At 38.8% G+C, this 19,647-nt stretch overlaps 1 protein-coding gene across 4 annotated transcripts in view; it reads left to right on the plus strand.

The window, feature by feature from the left end:
• Positions 1-19,647, plus strand: part of TTC28 (tetratricopeptide repeat domain 28) — a 599,164-nt gene that overhangs the window by 298,613 nt on the left and 280,904 nt on the right. For all 4 annotated transcript variants that reach the window (XM_065904566.1, XM_065904567.1, XM_065904568.1 and 1 more), the window contains one exon: positions 11,264-11,411. In XM_065904566.1, the coding sequence (XP_065760638.1) occupies positions 11,264-11,411 (148 nt within the window). The remainder of the gene's footprint in view (positions 1-11,263; positions 11,412-19,647) is intronic.

Below are 19,647 nucleotides of genomic sequence, written 5' to 3' on the forward strand. Positions count from 1 at the left end.
AAAATCTTAAATCATGCCTTTCCTTTTAAGATTCATTTAAAAATATATATTCTCTAATTTTATCCTTTTCCATCAAAACTGAGCATAGTTAGTTCTGTGTGATGTTAAAACTTTTCTACTTTTGCCATCTTGTAATCATTTTCACTTTTGACCCAATCATGGTTTAATTGTAGTTTAATGCTGGTGCTTTTAAAAACTAAAATCAGCATTTCTGTTTTTGCAATTTCTCCTCATTTTGAAATGAAATAGCAAGGGAAAAGTCAGTGAAAATAGTTCTGTGACTTACCAGTATTGTTGACAAGATGGTGATGTTATGGTAGCAGGTGGTATGATGGGCTGGCAAGTTTACTACCATGTTATAGAGATATTTATTCTTCAGAAGATGTTAAAAAAAAGTTCAAATTCAAACAGTGAAAAACAGGTTAGGAACATTAACGTATAGCATTTAAAAGTACAGATTAGACTTGCGAAAAAGAAAAAAATTAAAGTACAGATTAAATCGAAAGCGGAGTGTTTGGCAGCACTTGTACTAAGTAATAGATTATACTGTACATGTAAGTAAACAACTTTATGTATCATTACATATTATATACATTTATTTTTTGTTATGAATGTACATATGTACCTATGAGCATAATTTATCTTATTACTCATTTGAACCGTGGAAGAGGAGGAAGTTTAGGTTATTATTGAGTTCAGTGATGTTTTAGAATTGTGAATAGATTGTTGAAAGAAAAGACTTAAAGGTCCTTCATTGCTTCCAGGGGTACTTAAGGGGTGAATAGCTTACTGTTTCACATATTTAGTCTTTGAGTGTTTTTACTTTAACCCTGTCTTAGTCTGTTTGGACTGAAATAACAAAATACTGTAGACTGGGTGACTTAAATAACATTTATTTTTCACAGTTCTGGAGGTTGGGAAGTCCAGGATCAAGGTGATGGCAGATTTGGTATCTGGTAAGGGCTGATTGCCTGACGTCTTCTTGCTGTGCCTGGTCTCATGTGGTAGAAGGGAAGAGAGAGCACTCTGGAGTCACTTTTATAAGGGCGCTAATCCCACTCTTGAGGGGATTAGAGACTCTTGAGACTCATTGTCTAATCACCTCCCCAAAGCCCCACCTCCAAATACCATCACAGTGGCAATTAGGTTTCAACTTATTAATTTTGGAGTGACACACACATTCAGTCTAGCAAACTCTCTGAGATGAGAAGAATGTACATTCACTAAGGACAAAATACTAACAATTTTAACCAAAGGATGTAAGCACTTTGGTCATTAATTACATTTTTATTACTTCTAAAATGTTATAAACCCTTCCTATTGTAAACAGTTATTGTAGGTAGAAGTTGAGAAATTTTATACTCTTTCCCTCTAGACCATGAGCACCTTGAGTCCAAGTCCTGTCTTTATTTCTTTTTATTTGTGGTACACATCACAGTACCTGCTTCTGTGGATTTTTAGAGAATGTTAATTGAAGTAGTATGGAAGGAATGAAAACATACTTGTAACCTACTTGTATTTCTGTTATTTGTGAGATTACTTAGTGGCATGTGTGGAATAATCACTGAAGATTCTTTGTGGTAAACAACAAATATATAAACAACTCTACAACACTCTAAAATCTAGGCGTTCCCCTTGTAGTCCAGTGTATTACCTAGCTCCTTACAAGTCTGTCTTCTTGGCTAAAGCTTCAGGTTAAAACCATTGTTCTCAGGGCGTAGGGGCTCTCAGAAGTCAGTCCATATTGCCTTCCCTTCTCTGTCTGCTGCATAACAGTGACCAGAATGCGAGTGTATACCTGAGGAGTGCTGAAACAGGGAGTGTATTATCTGAGGTTGGCTGGGCTCAATCCTGAGTGACCCAGATTTGTCCCTTTCCCAGATGCTGATGCTTCCTATGAAACCTGTGATAGTAAGAGAAGAATTAGGTCACATCAGTTTTCTTTAAGTTTAGTAAACAGCAGTGAAACTCAATGCTTCTTGATCTTTCCTTTAGGAGGGACTGACCGAATCCCGTGGGGTGGGGGTTGCTTCATCTCCCAGACCTGTTAGCACCAGCTGCTTTCATTGGTGGCTCAGGTTTTGTCTGGGAGCCTTGCAGCAGTGAGTTTCCCTGTTGCTAAGAGTCTCACATGGAGCAAGAGGGAGGAGTGAATAAAGCAGTGATAGGAGTTGAATGCTGTTACAGTGAATAACGAAATGTTTTAAATATTTATTGAACTCTCCTTATGTTCTGTTAGTCTGTAATTATGTGTTCTTGTTTTCCTCATTAATTAATAATCAAAATAGCTTACTTTATTAAGTATTTACTCTATGTCAGGCACTGTGCTGAAAACTCTAAGCTTTTAATAGAAAGTCTTGTGACGTTGAGTTGGGGATTCTGGAAGGACAGAGGGAGGGTCAGGGGAGGTCTTCGGGCCTTCTTACCTTTACCTCTTTTCAGAATCTTCTCAGGAAGGAAATTGAGACTCTGGGCAGTGTGATCTAGTCATATCTTTCCTCATCTAATTTCTGAGTGTCCTAAGAAAGCACAATGTGTATGTGTTGTGCTGTGCTTAGCTGACCAGTCGTGTCCGACTCTTTGAGACCCCATGGACTGTGGCCCGCCAGGCTCCTCTGTCCATGGGAATTCTCCAGGCAAGAATACTGGAGTGGGCTGCGATGTATTCCTCCAGGGGATCTTCCCAACCCAGGGATCCAATCCAGGTCTCCCGCACTGCAGGCAGTTCTTTACTGTCTGAGCCACCAGGGAAGCCCAAGAATACTGGTGTGGGTTGTCATGCCCTCCTCCAGGGGATCTCCATGACCCAGGGATCAAATCCCTATCTCTTTCATCTCCTGCATTGGCAGGCAGGTTCTTTACCACTAGCGCCGCCTGGGAAACCCATATATACATACATACACACACACATGAATTTTTAAATTTAGCTTTAATGTAGCATTTCTAGAGTTATATAAACTATAGTTATTTTTAGTTGGAATGTGGTACATCATGCCTCTTGGATTATAGAAATCACCTAAAATGTTAGATGAAAAGGGTAGTGAAAAATGTGTATAAACACATTAAAGATTAAAAAGTGACTGAGTCCACTGAAAGGAAGTGATCTTATGAATTAGTGATGAAAGTGCATTTACAGGTTATTGTCTTACTGAAGTCTGAGTTTTAACAGCTGCTGGTAGTTTAAACTAATAGAAGTCTGAATAGACCATAATAATTTGAGTATTCATTCTGTTCATGGATTGTTTTTTAATAGAAACACTGAATAGTATTGCTTATCTTAAATTACCTCAAAGCATAGTTGTAAAAATGAAATAAGTAATTATGTTTTGTAAACATGAAAGGTGCTCTCTCATAGTGTGTATACATAATATAAAATTATGTATTAAATTTGAATAGTAGTTTTAGAAGTTGTTTGAAACTTCATTTAGAGCCCATAAATACAATTTGTTACAATTGAAAAGAATATTGGATGAAAAAGTTACATTTGTGTTATAAGCATAGAGTATTATAAAAATATTTAAATAGGCCAAGTATTTTAGAAGCAGATGTCATATAAGCAATGAATGCATTAATAATATGTCAGTTTTATGTGTTATTTAATCAGGTTCAAAACCCTTTGCTGGTTATATACTTGAAACACTTTGATCATTTACTTGATTTTACTCTGTGTTCGAAAATAAACTATAAGTTCTTACGATCATTATGAAGTTTAAATATTTTATTAATTTGCTGGCCCTTTCTGTAATTAGCTGGAAGGAGGGATTTTTTTTTTTTATATTCACAGTTGATAATACCAGTTTTTAAACTAATCCAATTAAAAGATGCAAACAACAGCAATCTTATTTTGTTTCAAGCAAAGCACATGTATTTTAAATAATGGTTTTGTTTTTTTTTTTTTTTAAATTTTATTTTATTAGTTGGAGGCCAATTACTTCACAACATTTCAGTGGGTTTTGTCATACATTGACACGAATCAGCCATTGAGTTACACGTATTCCCCATCCCGATCCCCCCTCCCACCTCCCTCTCCACCCGACTCCTCTGGGTCCTCCCAGTGCACCAGGCCCGAGGACTCGTTTCATGCATCCCACCTGGGCTAGTGATCTGATTCACCATAGATAATATACATGCTGTTCTTTTGAAACATCCCACCCTCACCTTCTCCCACGGAGTTCAAAAGTCTGTTCTGTACTTCTGTGTTTCTTTTTCTGTTTTGCATATAGGGTTATCGTTACCATCTTTCTAAATTCCATATATATGTGTTAGTATGCTGTAATGTTCTTTATCTTTCTGGCTTACTTCACTCTGTATAATGGGCTCGAGTTTCGTCCATCTCATTAGAACTGATTCAAATGAATTCTTTTTAACGGCTGAGTAATAGTCCATGGTGTATATGTACCACAGCTTCCTTATCCATTCATCTGCGGATGGGCATCTAGGCTGCTTCCATGTCCTGGCTATTATAAACAGTGCTGCGATGAACATTGGGGTGCACGTGTCTCTTTCAGATCTGGTTTCCTCGGTCTGTATGCCCAGAAGTGGTATTGCTGGGTCATATGGCAGCTCTATTTCCAGTTTTTTAAGAAATCTCCACACTGTTTTCCATAGTGGCTGTACTAGTTTGCATTCCCACCAACAGTGTAAGAGGGTTCCCTTTTCTCCACACCCTCTCCAGCATTTATTGTTTGTAGACTTTTGCATAGCAGCCATCCTGACTGGCATGTAATGGTATCTCATTGTGGTTTTGATTTGCATTTCTCTAATAATGAGTGATGTTGAGCATCTTTTCATGTGTTTGTTAGCCATCTGTATGTCTTCTTTGGAGAAATGTCTGTTTAGTTCTTTGGCCCATTTTTTGATTGGGTCATTTATTTTTCTGGAATTGAGCTTCAGGAGTTGCTTGTATATTTTTGAGATTAATCCTTTGTCTGTTTCTTCATTTGCTATTATTTTCTCCCAATCTGAGGGCTGTCTTTTCACCTTACTTATAGTTTCCTTTGTAGTGCAAAAGCTTTTAAGTTTCATTAGGTCCCATTTGTTTAGTTTTGCTTTTATTTCCAATATTCTGGGAGGTGGGTCATAGAGGATCCTGCTGAGATTTATGTCAGAGAGTGTTTTGCCTATGTTCTCCTCTAGGAGTTTTATAGTTTCTGGTCTTACATTTAGATCTTTAATCCATTTTGAGTTTATTTTTGTGTATGGTGTTAGAAAGTGTTCTCGTTTCATTCTTTTACAAGTGGTTGACCAGTTTTCCCAGCACCACTTGTTAAAGAGGTTGTCTTTTTTCCATTGTATATCCTTGCCTCCTTTGTCAAAGATAAGGTGTCCATAGGTTCGTGGATTTATCTCTGGGCTTTCTATTCTGTTCCATTGATCTATATTTCTGTCTTTGTGCCAGTACCATACTGTCTTGATGACTGTGGCTTTGTAGTAGAGTCTGAAGTCAGGCAGGTTGATTCCTCCAGTTCCATTCTTCTTTCTCAAGATTACTTTGGCTATTCGTGGTTTTCTGTATTTCCATACAAATTGTGAAATTATTTGTTCTAGTTCTGTGAAAAATACCGTTGGTAGCTTGATAGGGATTGCATTGAATCTATAGATTGCTTTGGGTAGAATAGCCATTTTGACAATATTGATTCTTCCAATCCATGAACACAGTATGTTTCTCCATCTGTTTGTGTCCTCTTTGATTTCTTTCATCAGTGTTTTATAGTTTTCTATGTACAGGTCTTTTGTTTCTTTAGGTAGATATACTCCTAAGTATTTTATTCTTTTTGTTGCAATGGTGAATGGTATTGTTTCCTTAATTTCTCTTTCTGTTTTCTCATTGTTAGTGTATAGAAATGCAAGGGATTTCTGTGTATTAATTTTATATCCTGCAACTTTACTATATTCGTTGATTAGCTCTAGTAATTTTCTGGTAGAGTCTTTAGGGTTTGCTATGTAGAGAATCATGTCATCTGCAAACAGCGAGAGTTTCACTTCTTCTTTTCCTATCTGGATTCCTTTTACTTCTTTTTCTGCTCTGATTGCTGTGGCCAAAACTTCCAAGACTATGTTGAATAGTAGTGGTGAGAGTGGGCACCCCTGTCTTGTTCCTGATTTCAGGGGAAATGCTTTCAATTTTTCACCATTGAGGGTGATGCTTGCTGTGGGTTTGTCATATATAGCTTTTATTATGTTGAGGTATGTTCCCTCTATTCCTGCTTTCTGGAGAGTTTTAATCATAAATGGGTGTTGAATTTTGTCAAAGGCTTTCTCTGCATCTATTGAGATAATCATATGGTTTTTATCTTTCAATTTGTTAATGTGGTGTATTACATTGATTGACTTGCAGATATTAAAGAATCCTTGCATTCCTGGGATAAAGCCCACTTGGTCATGGTGTATGATTTTTTTAATATGTTGTTGGATTCTGTTTGCTAGAATTTTGTTAAGGATTTTTGCATCTATGTTCATCAGTGATATTGGCCTGTAGTTTTCTTTTTTTGTGGCATCTTTGTCTGGTTTTGGAATTAGGGTGATGGTGGCCTCATAGAATGAGTTTGGAAGCTTACCTTCTTCTGCAATTTTCTGGAAGAGTTTGAGTAAGATAGGTGTTAGCTCTTCTCTAAATTTTTGGTAGAATTCAGCTGTGAAGCCATCTGGTCCTGGGCTTTTGTTTCCTGGAAGATTTTTGATTACAGTTTCGATTTCCTTGCTTGTGATGGTTCTGTTAAGATCTTCTATTTCTTCCTGGTTCAGTTTTGGAAAGTTATACTTTTCTAAGAATTTGTCCATTTCATCCAAGTTGTCCATTTTATTGGCATAGAGCTGCTGGTAGTAGTCTCTTATGATCCTTTGTATTTCAGTGTTGTCTGTTGTGATCTCACCCTTTTCATTTCTTATTTTGTTAATTTGGTTCTTCTCTCTTTGTTTCTTAATGAGTCTTGCTAATGGTTTGTCAATTTTGTTTATTTTTTCAAAAAACCAGCTTTTAGCTTTGTTGATTTTTGCTATGGTCTCTTTAGTTTCTTTTGCATTTATTTCTGCCCTAATTTTTAAGATTTCTTTCCTTCTGCTGACCCTGGGGTTCTTCATTTCTTCCTTCTCTAACTGCTTTAGGTGTAGAGTTAGGTTATTTATTTGGCTTTTTTCTTGTTTCTTGATGTAAGCCTGTAATGCTATGAACCTTCCCCTTAGCACTGCTTCCCATAGGTTTTGGGTTGTTGTGTTTTCATTTTCATTCATTTCTATACAGTAATATAGGTTGTAGATTATTCTCTTTCATTACTTTCATTAAGTCCTGCCATTCCCTTCTGGCCTGGAGGGTTTCTATTGATAGATCAGCTGTTATCCTTATGGGAATCCCTTTGTGTGTTATTTGTTGTTTCTCCCTTGCTGCTTTTAGTATTTGTTCTTTGTGTTTGATCTTTGTTAATTTGATTACTATGTGTCTTGGAGTGTTTCGCCTTGGGTTTATCCTGTTTGGGACTCTCTGGGTTTCTTGGACTTGGGTGGCTATTTCCTTCCCCATTTTAGGGAAGTTTTCAGCTGTTATCTCCTCGAGTATTTTCTCGTGGCCTTTCTTTTTGTCTTCTTCTTCTGGGACTCCTATGATTCGAATGTTGGGGCGTTTCACATTGTCCCAGAGGTCCCTGAGGTTGTCCTCATTTCTTTTGATCCTTTTTTCTTTTTTCCTCTCTGCTTCATTTATTTCCGCCATTCTATCTTCTACCTCACTTATCCTATCTTCTGTCTCCGTTATTCTACTCTTGGTTCCCTCCAAAGTGTTTTCGATCTCATTCATTGCATTATTCATTTTTAATTGACTCTCTTTTATTTCTTCTAGGTCTTTATTAAACATTTCTTGCATCTTTTCAATCTTTGTCTCCAGGCTATTTATCTGTAACTCCATTTTGTTTTCAAGATTTTGGATCATTTTTATTATCATTATTCTAAATTCTTTTTCAGATAGATTCCCTATCTCCTCGTCTTTTGTTTGACTTGGTGGGCACTTGTCATGTTCCTTTACCTGTTGGGTATTTCTCTGCCTTTTCATCTTGTTTAGATTGCTGTGTCTGGAGTGGGTTTTCTGTATTCTGGAGGTCTGTGATTTCTTTTTATTGTGGAGTTTTTACCCAGTGGGTGGGGTTGGACGGTTGACTTGTCAAGGTTTCCTGGTTAGGGAAGCTTGTTTCAGTGATCTGGAGCATGGAACTTGATTTCTTCTCTTTGAAAAGCAATGGTGTGCCCAGTAATGAGTTTTGAGATGGGTCTATGTGTTAGGTGTGACTTTGGGCAGTCTGTATGTTGACTTTCAGGGCTATGTTCCTGTGTTGCTGGGGAATTTGTGTGATATGTCTTGCTCTAAAACTTGTTGGCTCCTGGGTGGTGGTTGGTTTCAGTGTAGGTATGAAGGCTTTTGGACGGTCTCTTATTACTTAAAGTTCCATGTAGTCAGGAGTTTTCTGGTGTTCTCAGGTTTTGGGCTTAAATCTCCTGCCTCTGGATTTCAGTTTTATTCTTCCTGTAGTCTCAGGACCTCTCCAGCTGTACAGCACTGATAATAAAACTTCTAGGTTAATGGCGAAAAGATTCTCCCCTGTTAGGGGCTCCCAGAGAGGTTCACAGAGTTACATGAAGAAGAGGACAGGGAAGAGGGAAATAGAGATGAGCAGGAGGAGAAAAAGGGGGAGTCAAGAGGAGAGAGACAGATCTATGCAGTCGTCTGTTCCTAGAGTGTTCTCCATAGCCCAGACACCAGCAAAGATTCACAGAATTGAATTGGGAAGAGAAGGGGAAAGGAGGAAATAGAGGTGTTCTGAGGTAGAAAACAGAGAGTCAAGATTGGAAGAGAATAATCACCACACTCCTGAATAAAAATGGGAACTGAATATTGGATTCTTAAATGTTTACAGTTTATATCATATACTGAAGAACAAAAATTAAAAATCTAGAGTATAGGTTAGACTCATAAAAATACTATATTAAAAACAAAAACAAAAACACCCCCCAAAAAATTTTAGAAATATATATGAGGTTCGGTTTAAAAATAAGGCTTCTCTTCTTTTTTTTCCCTTTTTCCTCTCCTCTTTGTAAGGTTATAGTGTATTGAAAATGAATAATTAAGGAGTAGTAGAGGAGTACTAGAGGACTTTAAAAGAAATAAGAGAAGAAGATAAATAAAAAATAGAGGAGGAGAAGGGAAAAAAAAAAGAAGAAGAGAAAAAAAAGAGGAAAAAAAAATTTTCCCTAACTACAAAAATCGTAAGAATTTATGAAAATGAATGTTAAGGAGTAATGGGGGAGTAATAGGGAATTTTAAAGGAAAATAAAAGAGAAAAAATTAAAAAGAAAAAATAAAACAAAAAAAAAATTCTTTTTTTTTTTTTTCCCTGCTTAAAAAAAAAAAAAAAAAAAGAAAGAAAGAAAGAAAGAAAAAAAAAAGTAAAAATATATGTAGGAAGTTCTCTGGAGCTGTTGCGGTCAGTGTGGGTTCGGCTCAGTTTCAGATAGCTCCTCGTTCTAGCTTACACTTCTTGATATCTACAGGACCCTTGTGGTGTGGTCAGTGTTTCCTACAGGGATTTTAATCTGTTGCACCAGTCCCTTCTGAAGCGGTTTGGCTTCTGTTTGCCAGGCTCTTCAGGGCCTCATTTCCGCCCTGACCCAAGCGGGCGGAGGTGGACTCTTATTCAGGTAGCTAGTTCCGTCGCGCTGCAGGGAGGGGCCAGAGTTGCTCGGGCTCCGGAGCTGCTCAGGCTCCCAGCTGTTATATGGAGCGGCGGTGCGCGCAGTTCCAGCCCTCGGGTGTTCCGCCAAGGGTCGGAACTGAGATTTGCGCCTGCTCCCTGTGCCCTCTCCGTCAGAGCGGTCCAGGCAGCCAGGGGCTTGACGCTTGACGGGCGCACTCTCCCCGCGTGCGCGCGCCCACTCCCTTCCGCGGTCCCAGTCTTAGATTCCGCCGGCGCCAGTCCGGTGCGTGCGCCTTCTGCCCGCCGCGTCCCTAGCCCCAGTGCCCGCCTGCGCCGGTCGGGTGCCTGTGCCCTTTGTCTCGCCGCGACCCTCCCGGCGGATGTCGACCATCCAGAATCTCGGTCCCTTTGCTCTGCGAACCGCAGGCAGCGTGTTCTGGCCGGTTAATTTTCTCTCTCTTGCTCTCCCACAGTTCAAGCTGGGAACTCACAAAAGCTCCCTCCGATTGTCCACAGGGCTCTCAGGCCCGGACCCTGCCCCAAATAATGCCGCTCGCTCCTCTCCGTTCCGCTCCCACTTGCTGGTGGCGGATGCGGGTGTCTGGGGTACTCTCCTGCTGGGAGTTGCTTTTAGGCTCGTAATCTGTGGGTTTTATTATTGTTTCTCTCCCAGTCAGGTTGCCCTCTGAGATTCCAACACTTCCCCCAGGCCCACCAGGTCGAGGGTTCCCCGGTGTCTGGGAACGTCCTCTATTAAGACCCTTCCCAGGACGGATCTCCGTCCTTAGCTCTTTTGTCTCACTTTTTATCTTTTATATTTTGTCCTACCTCCTTTCGAAGACAATGGGCTGCTTTTCTGGGCGCCTGGTGACCTCTGCTAGCGATCAGAAGTTGTTTTGTGAAGTTTGCTCTGCGTACAGTTATTCTTTTGATGAATTTCTAGGAGAGAAAGTGGTCTCCCCGTCCTACTCCTCCGCCATCTTGGCTCCTCCCCCTAAATAATGGTTTTGAAATACTGTGTCTGAAATGCCACATTAAATGTCGCCCTGTTGTGTTGCTCATTATGACCGTTATCTCAACACTAACCACATGCTGATATATTCCTTTAACTAATGAGGAGAAAACAAAATACGTGAACTTGGAGTGTCTCTCATTTGCTTGCACTGTACTAGATACTTTGGTGAGATGTAAAGAAATCTCCAAACCCCTGTCCTTGAGGAATTTATGCTATTAAATTGGGGTAAAAGGTTTTTAAAATCATTAAAAAATGGTAAAATATTATATACTATGTGAATAAGTACCAAAGAATGTGATAAAATTAATATGTTCTAGAAGTTGAAAGAATGAAAGTTTTAAATATAATTTCCCTGCAAGAAGTGTGCTTACACTTTATGATGTTCAGAGAAGTCAAATTTGATTACAAACTCTTTACTAGGTTTTTGAACTGAGATCACCTCAGTGTTAGTTCTGCTGGCCTGTTGTTGTAGTTGAGAATCCTCCTCAGCCTGGTGGAGCTGAGGTATAACTAGTACATGGCATTACTTATGGTGTAAGTGATGCACGCATTGTCTTCTGTTTATTTCCAGGCATACTTCCGACAGGGTGTTGCCCTCCAGTACCTCGGACGTCATGCCGACGCCCTGGCAGCCTTTGCATCTGGGTTGGCTCAGGACCCCAAGAGCCTCCAGCTTCTGGTGGGGATGGTAGAAGCAGCCATGAAATCTCCCATGAGAGGTAAATATGATAAAACTATTTGTCCCAACACTAATTTAAGTCAGAACATTTCTATTCTTTGAAGATTTTGACTCAGGCGTTGAGAATTGATAGGTTAACATATTAGGTAAGATTGGATATTTTAGACAGAGGAAAATTGGAAATCACTGTCAATAGCTGACATTAATGAGGCACAATGGGATGGTGGTAAGGCCACTTGTCTGGAACTTTATGGACCTAGATTGTATTTTTTAATTTTTCGTTAACTAACTATACAACTTCTCTGGGTTTTAGGGTTATGTAAAGAATCCTTATTTTTTTGTAGTTGTCAGATTCTGTACATCTAAAACAAAACACCTCTAGTAGTAAATTGATCTGCTCAGCTGGACCAATATGCCATCTAGAAATAAACAAATGAGAGAAGACATTAGACATTTCTTAAGAGGAAATATGGATCTAACTGTAGGCTATGTCTAACATTTTTCAGAGGAACATTAAAAGATTATGTTGAATTAAAAGGAAAGAGAAAAATAAGTAGATATGTGATTTTTACCTGTATTACTTCTGTGTTATACCAATTGGTATTCTGGAACAATAGATTGAAAATAGTACTGTGAAGGGTGGAGGTGTTCTAAGGCTCAGATCAGGTGTTCTAAGGCTTCTGTTTGAGGAACTTTGACTTTTGTGGAAAGAATTCTTGGAAGGATTGGGCTGAAAGTGTATACCAGTTGTCACCTTTGCGGAATAATGGAGACACTAAGGCAGGTTGATGCTAATGATGTCCCATACTAACTAGATGATGTCAAGCAGAGCTCTGTTTTTGTCTCTGACATGGTGGATGGCAGTATCATTAGGTAATTTATTTAGTTTTGAAAATAGTTGCAGCATTAGATAATTTTAATATACTGGCTAGTTTGATACTTGGCTCAAAATATTTATGTGCTAAGTAAAAGTTTGATGAACTAAATGGTACTCATATGGTTTCTGAGCAATTCATAGCTATAAAAAGTACTTTCCTGAAAGCGAAGATTTCATGTTTTAGGAAAAAAGTGGGAAGGAAACCTCTCTTCATGCGATTTTATAACCCCATACAAAGCTGAGTCTTTGCTGCAGGAACCTAATGGCTTCTCCCACTGGGGGACCTGCTTTAATAAACTCTGACTAAGAGCAGACGCACTTTGGAGCGCCAGGAGTGGGAAGAGAGGGAGGGGAGATGGACAGCAACAACGAAAATCAATCTCTCTCTCTTTTCTACTTTTCTAGTATTTTCTCATTCTCACCCTGTATCCCTCTGCAAGTAATTTACATAGATCATTTTTTATTTAGTTCATGAAGATATCCCTTTATTCTGAGGTATTTCTGCTGCTGCCTTTAGAACATTGGAGTGAATGTGTTGAGATCAGCAGAATCATACTTACCAGTTTGCCTTTGGAGCAATTTATTTAGATAAATGTAAAAAAATCTTCTCTGAGCTGCAAGAAATAGCTCAGGCTGCTGTCACCCTTAGGGTTTTCTGTGCCGTGTCCTTTCCCATCTTACAGAGTGACCTCAGGGTGACCCTGCAGAAAGCTACATCTTACAGGTGCCTGGGGCACTTCAGTATTTTCTTCTTTATCCTTAAAATGACTTATCTCATGTATTTTTGGCATTGCCTTTACCACTGTATCTATTCCAGGTGGGCTTTTCTTATCAACATTTTATAGAAAGACTGTTGCTTTACACAGTGTTGTTCTGTGTATCGCTTCACATCTTAATGACCTCTCTTTTTGTCATATGGTTACAATTCACAGAATCTGTCATCATTTTTTGCCCACTGTCTGTTGTAGTCTCCTGCAGTGTTCTCCATTTCTGCATTGTTGAGCAGCTGTGCAGCCCAGGATGCTTTCTGTGTAGGTCTGATCTGTGTGTCCCTTGTTTTTGTTTTGAAATGCAAAATGAATCTGAAATGCAACGTGGAGACTCCCTGGTCCAGGTGCTTCTGTAAACAAACAAAACTCCCCCAAAGCATAGCATTCTTGTCATTTGGCCTTTGGGGGAAGTTTCATTTTTTTTTTTTTTAAAAGATAGGGATAATATACCCTTGTTCCCAATTAACTACGTTCTATTAATCCACATCGAAACTTCATTGAATTTTTAAAATGTTGTTCCCTATTTTGATAATTGCATTGTCTTTTTTACTTTATTTTTGTGGTTCATTCATGCTCACCAACCAGATATCAGATTATCTACTTTTCTTGTAAATATATTTACATCACTATATGTAATATATTTCCCTTAAATCATTTATGAAAATATACAAATATGAGTATTAATATAAAGTGGGACTCTTTCATGACTCTCAAATTGTCCTTTTACTATTTTCCATTTTTCTTTTTTAGATCATCTTGCAGCAATTTCAGTTCATTATATCTTATAAATGTTTATGCAGATTTGGATGGTGTCGCACAGTCCTGCTGCCAACCACAGATTTAATAATACAATTACAAAGTGAGATTGAGTTTACCTTTATTTGTTCCTCTAAAGATGGCAGGGCTGCTTCTTGCTGAGGGTTCTCTTGTGTATATTTTCTCCCCTCTTGTTAATTTGGTAGTCCAAAGACTATTACACTTATGGGCTATCACCTGTCGTGGTGTTTCTTTCAGCTCCCGAGGACCCAGGAAGCTGATTTTTGTGATGTACTGGTGGAAAGTGGCTTGAATGTGTATAGTAAGCTTTTCTCTCATAGTCAAATCTGTGTTCACCTTTTACTTACCTGATTGTCCACCCTTGATAACTCTTTTTGTCAGATTTTCTTTTAGAAGGCAGTCACTTTTCACAGATGGCCTGTTTATGAAATGTTGGAAACTAAACAGAACTGACTTTTCCTGAAAAGACTGGGACTCTGATCCCAGCACTGCCATCTGCCATCCCATTGCCTGGGCAAGGTTCTTCCTTTCTCCGCTTCTCAGTTCGTATCTGTGAAAGGGGCATGATAGTGAGTGACTTGTACTGTTGTTTTGAGAATCAAGCCCTGGCAGTAAAGGCAGGCCTCTGTAGGACACCCACCCCCTGCAGTGTGACGCGCCTCTTCTCTTGGGGAGAGGAGTCGCAGTGGTGATAAGCTTGCTCTTGTCTTTGTGCTGTGGATGTGGAACAAACACTGCACAACACACATGATCCTCTTGCTAAGCACTTGGTTCCTGGAAAAACTGCCTTTTGCCTGAGTGTTAGGGTATTTTTATATAAAAGGTCTGGGAATTAACCTAAAGTGATCCTTGATTCTTTTGCTTTGTCCTCTGTGAAGCAGTAGAACCCAGTGTCCTGGCTACCTTGAAGAAGTGTGCCAGGACTTTAACAATCTTTAAGCTGGATTTTCCTTACTTTACTTTCCACTCACTCTGACTACCATGTCTTCTGCCTTATTTCTATGGAAGGTCTTTGAATCCTTTTGGAATGAAGTAGGATATAAATAAATTCATAAGTGAACCCAGAAAAATATGAAGTGACCTAGAGGGTTAAATGTGTCAGTTTTTCTTTTTTTTAATTTTTTTGAGCAGAGTTAAGTTTTCCTTTTAGTATGAACCAAAGCGTTTTTTTTTTTTTTTTTCCAATTGTGGTAAAAGGTACATAACATCAAATTGACCATTTTTAGTTGTGCAGTTATGTGGTGTTAAGTATACTCACAGGGTTGTGCAGCCAGCCCTTCATCTGTCTCCAGATTTTCATCCTCCCGGGTTGACACTTTGTACCTATTTAAACAATAACTCCTCATCCCTCCCTCACCCCACTCCAGCTCCTGGTGACTACTAAGGTACCTCCCGTAAGTGGAATCACACAGTATTTGTCCTTTTTGTGACATGCCCGGTGATCTTTAACTTAGTTTCCTCTATAAGGAATTTGCTTAAGAAAAGATAGAAATTAAAATTAAGTTAATATTATGAACCTTACCTCTAAACTTTGTTTATGGGCAATACTTTACTCTCATTACACTTTGCTTGCCTTCTTATGTGTTAGCAGTTGCTGTTCTTTCTGGATCCCTGTTCTGGAGATTCATTCCAAAATTGTTTTTCCCGGTCTTCTGAATTTGCAATTCAGTGTTATATTGTATCCAATAGTAACTGGTAGTGATATCACCAGGTTTTTAGGAAAGTTGAAGCCTTCTTAGTCATGTATGATAATGAAATGTTATAAGGATAAAATGGAAGGCTCCAGAATGTCTTCTTAGTATCTGGGACAGATTGAAGTCTGCACAATTTCGGTTACCTTAAGAATGATTCATAGGAGACAGTCAGTAGAATATCATCACTTTGGAATAAGGCATTGTACCTGTTAATACATTTATTCCTCAGTTCTGTGGATTTTTAAATTCTAAATGTGTCTTAAATTTATCTCTTGTTTTCCATCTGTTTTGTCATTGCAAAATATAGAACTTTTCCTCTAACTGACTTTCCAGGCTTCTTTCCAGTCCCTGCTTTTGCTTTCCTTCCAGAATGAATTTTCTACAATGTAAATGTAATCTGTCATTCTCTTATTCATAATTCTACATTTTCCCTTTTGCCTGCAGGATAAAGGCCAACTGCTTTAGTATAAAAGATCTTACCTCTTTTATTCTCATCACTAAGATACTCCCAGCTAAAACTACCTGCAGTTCCTGGAAAACACTGGTTTCTCATAGCTCCAGTTTCTGTTCAGATATCACTACCTCCAGAAAGCATTCTCAAACCTACCTGGACCTGCCTTCCTTTCTCCTCAGGGGTCCCATAGCATATCCTACCAGTTCTGAGAGATCTGGATTGAAAGTTGTATCATTATTTTACATATTATTAAGAAAATCGACTCCAAATGGCTCAGACAGTAAAGTATTCGCTTGAAACGTGAGAGACCTGGGTACGATCCCTTCGTCAGGAAGATCCCCTGGAGAAGGGCATGGCAACCCCCTCCAGTGTTCTTGCCTGGAGAATCCCGTGAACAGAGGAGCCTGGTGGACTATAGTCCGTGTGATCACAGAGTCGGACACGGCTGAGCGACTAACACTTCACTTTTACTTTTAGACATAGAAATGGGCTTCCCTGGTGGCTCAAATGGTAAAGAATCTGCCTGCAGTGCAGGAGACCTGGGTTCGATCCCTGGGTTGGGAAGATCCTCTGGAGGCGGTCATGGCAACCCACTCTGTTATTCTTGCCTGGAGAATCCCCATGGACAGAGGAGCCTGGTGGACCACAGTTCATGGGGTCACAAACAGTCGGACAGAATGACCAACTCAGCACAGCACGGATACAGAAATAACCAGCCATTGTAAGGCACTGTTGAGTTCTGGATTGTTGCTGTTGTTTAGTCGTTTCAATCGTGTCTGACTCTTTGTGACCCTGTGGACTATAGCCTGCCAGGCTCCTCTGTCCATGGGATTTCCCAGGCAAGAATATTGGAGTAGATTACTATTTCCTTCTCCAGGGGATCTTCCCTCCCCAGGGATCGAACCCACATCTCCTGCATTGGCAGGCAGATTTTATACCACTGAGCCACTAAGGAAGTGCTAGGTCATGGATAATAAATCTCAAATTCACATATAGTTAATAGGTGAATAAATATGTAGTACTGATGAAATAAATATAGTATGTCTTTTAACTGAGTATGATTATTTGTCTGTTACTAGCTTCTATTTAATACTACATTCCTTCAAGTTTTTCAAGTGTGAGGAAATATGACTTTGTTTATCTTAAATTCTTAAAGCCTTTACATTTTGAAAGCACATAACTAGTGTTCAGTGATTGTTGCAAAGTACTTTTACATTCTTATGAAGTTGTTTTGACATTGGATATTTTATGTATTATGCATAATTTCTATAAAGAAAAATATTTTTACAGGGCTGCCAAATCCCTCTTCCATCTAGCCTGAGAAAATGACACACTTAGTCCTTTGGCTGACAGCCTAAATTTATTGTAGGATAGGAATTAGAATTGTAGAATAGTAGAGTTGGGATGAAACCTTAGAGATCACCTAATCCAGCCTATACAGTTTTTTAAAAAATCTTTATTTAATTTGTTATATCATTGCTTTTGTTTTATGTTTTGGTCTTTTGGCTGAAAGGCATTTGGAATCTTAGCTCCCTGGCCAGGGATTGAACCCACATCCCCTTTCCAGTAGCATCTCAGTACCTTTCTTCTCCACTTAAAATCAGCTCTAATTGATGTCTTGTGTGAACGACTAAGAATGTTGTGTGGTATGGTATCAGAGAGCCTGAACTTAGAATCCTGCAGTGGGTGCTTGTCGTGGCTCTGTCCCAAGCTGTCTGCCCTTGCATGAATCACTTGAATACTCAGATTCTTCTTTTCTAAAATAAAGGGTGGTTTCAAGTTCTCTTCAGCTCTAAAATTGTTATTTTTGCTCCTGCTGATTGTCCAGTGGTGTGTTAATATGCTCATCACTGGCTGCTAAGTCCAGTGGGTACCACCAAAATTCTGCTCCCAGTTGTTTGAGTATGGCATTGTTCTTTTCCTGTTCCAGCAATTCCTGTGTTCTTTGCCTGTATTTAACCCTATTGGTTAGCAAGTGTTTACTGGTGTTGTGCACTGCTTGCATCTTGACAGGTGTAAAAAATCTTCTTTGTTCTCTGTTTAGTGATCTGATTGAAGGGAAAAAAATGCTCTAGGCTCCAGTAGGTTTTGAGGTTTCTGTGGTAATGTTGATTCAGACGAGAGCACCTTAGTGAGTGGAGATTTGAAGTCATAAATTGTAAAAATTACATTTTAATGCAGTACTGTTGGCTGAGAGATTTCACAATTGAAAGAGACCAACCTTTTAATAGTTTTTTTTTTTTTTTTTAACATAGGCACAGTGGTACAACTAATGTGAAACAGTTTTTCAGGAAGCTAACAACAAATGTGTTGTAAGTGCTGCCTCACTGTAGGGTTATAGTCATTAGCTCTGCGATTGTCTTTGGAAAATGGAGAAGAGGAAGAAGGAGCTTAAAGGTCATCCACTTTGAAACCTAGCTTCAGATGGAAAGAATCTCCTTGTGGCTTCCTGACCCCTAATCTATGTCCTTTTCACCACATGAAAATAAAACAAGCTAAACATTAATTTTTTTTTTTTTAAACATTAATTTTGTCTTTCATCTTACCTTAGCAAACTCAGATGATTTCTTTTTGGTTTCATTTGTCACCACAACAGAAATTGATAGTACTTTTTAATGTGGTCATGCTAGTCTCAGGAACAGCAGGGTACACTGGGTTGCCAGTGAGGATGATGGCTATTTGTTGAGAGAGCTGCTTTTATATCTTCTAGGGGAAAAGGTGGATAGAGTTTATTAATCAGCCATTCAGATTCAGGTTTAACAAACATTTCTTTCATTGAGTGCCAGATGTGTTAGGATCTTTCACCTATATAGAAATGGTTTATAATAAAGTATTAAACAGTCCTACAGTGGTCTTCACATTAAGCTGGGAAAATATTTTAAAAGTTAACACACGTGAAACATCTCTAAAAAAGTTAAGGGCCAAACTGCAATACTAACTATAAAAATATATCAGAAGTTTAGATACAAAGATTAATGTGGGCTGGAGGACCTGGGGATAGTACAGGCATACCTCATATTACTGTATTTCCTTTTATTGTGCTTCACAGATATTGTTTCTTTCTTTCTTTTTTTTTAAAAAATAAATGGAAGGTCTGCGTCAACCCTGCATCGAGTGAGTGTATTGGTGCCATTTTTCCAACAGCATTTGCTCACTTCATGTCTCTGTGTCACACTTTGACAATTCTAGCAATATTTCAAACTTTTTCATTATTATTGTATTTGTTCTGGTGGTCTGTGATCTGTTACTTTTGATGTTGCTGTTGTATCACTGAAGGCTCAAGATGATGGTTAGCATTTTTTAGCAATAAAGTATTTTTAATTAATGGGATTTTTTTAGACACAATGCCATTGCACACCTAATAGACTACAGTATAGTGTAGATATAACTTTGATATGTGTGGAAGCCAAACATTGCATGCGGTTTGTTTTATTGTGACATTTGCTCTATTGCAGTGGTCTGCAGACAGACCCACAGCATCTCTGAGGTCTGCTTGGATATGGTAGCAGTGGGACTTGAGTGATGTACCTGTGATACTTTGAGAGGGCAGCAGGTCAGAGAAGGGAGAACTATTCAGGGAAAGTGAGGGGTCCTCATCAAAGACCAGAAGAGAGGAAGAGTGTGGTGTACGCCTGTGAGATTGAAGTAAGGAAATTGCTGGACTGACCTTGGTGTTGTCCAGTCATGTGAATGAGTGGACAGTG

The sequence above is a fragment of the Muntiacus reevesi genome, chromosome 13, assembly GCF_963930625.1.
Source record: "Muntiacus reevesi chromosome 13, mMunRee1.1, whole genome shotgun sequence".
NCBI classification, from domain to species: Eukaryota; Metazoa; Chordata; class Mammalia; order Artiodactyla; family Cervidae; genus Muntiacus; species Muntiacus reevesi.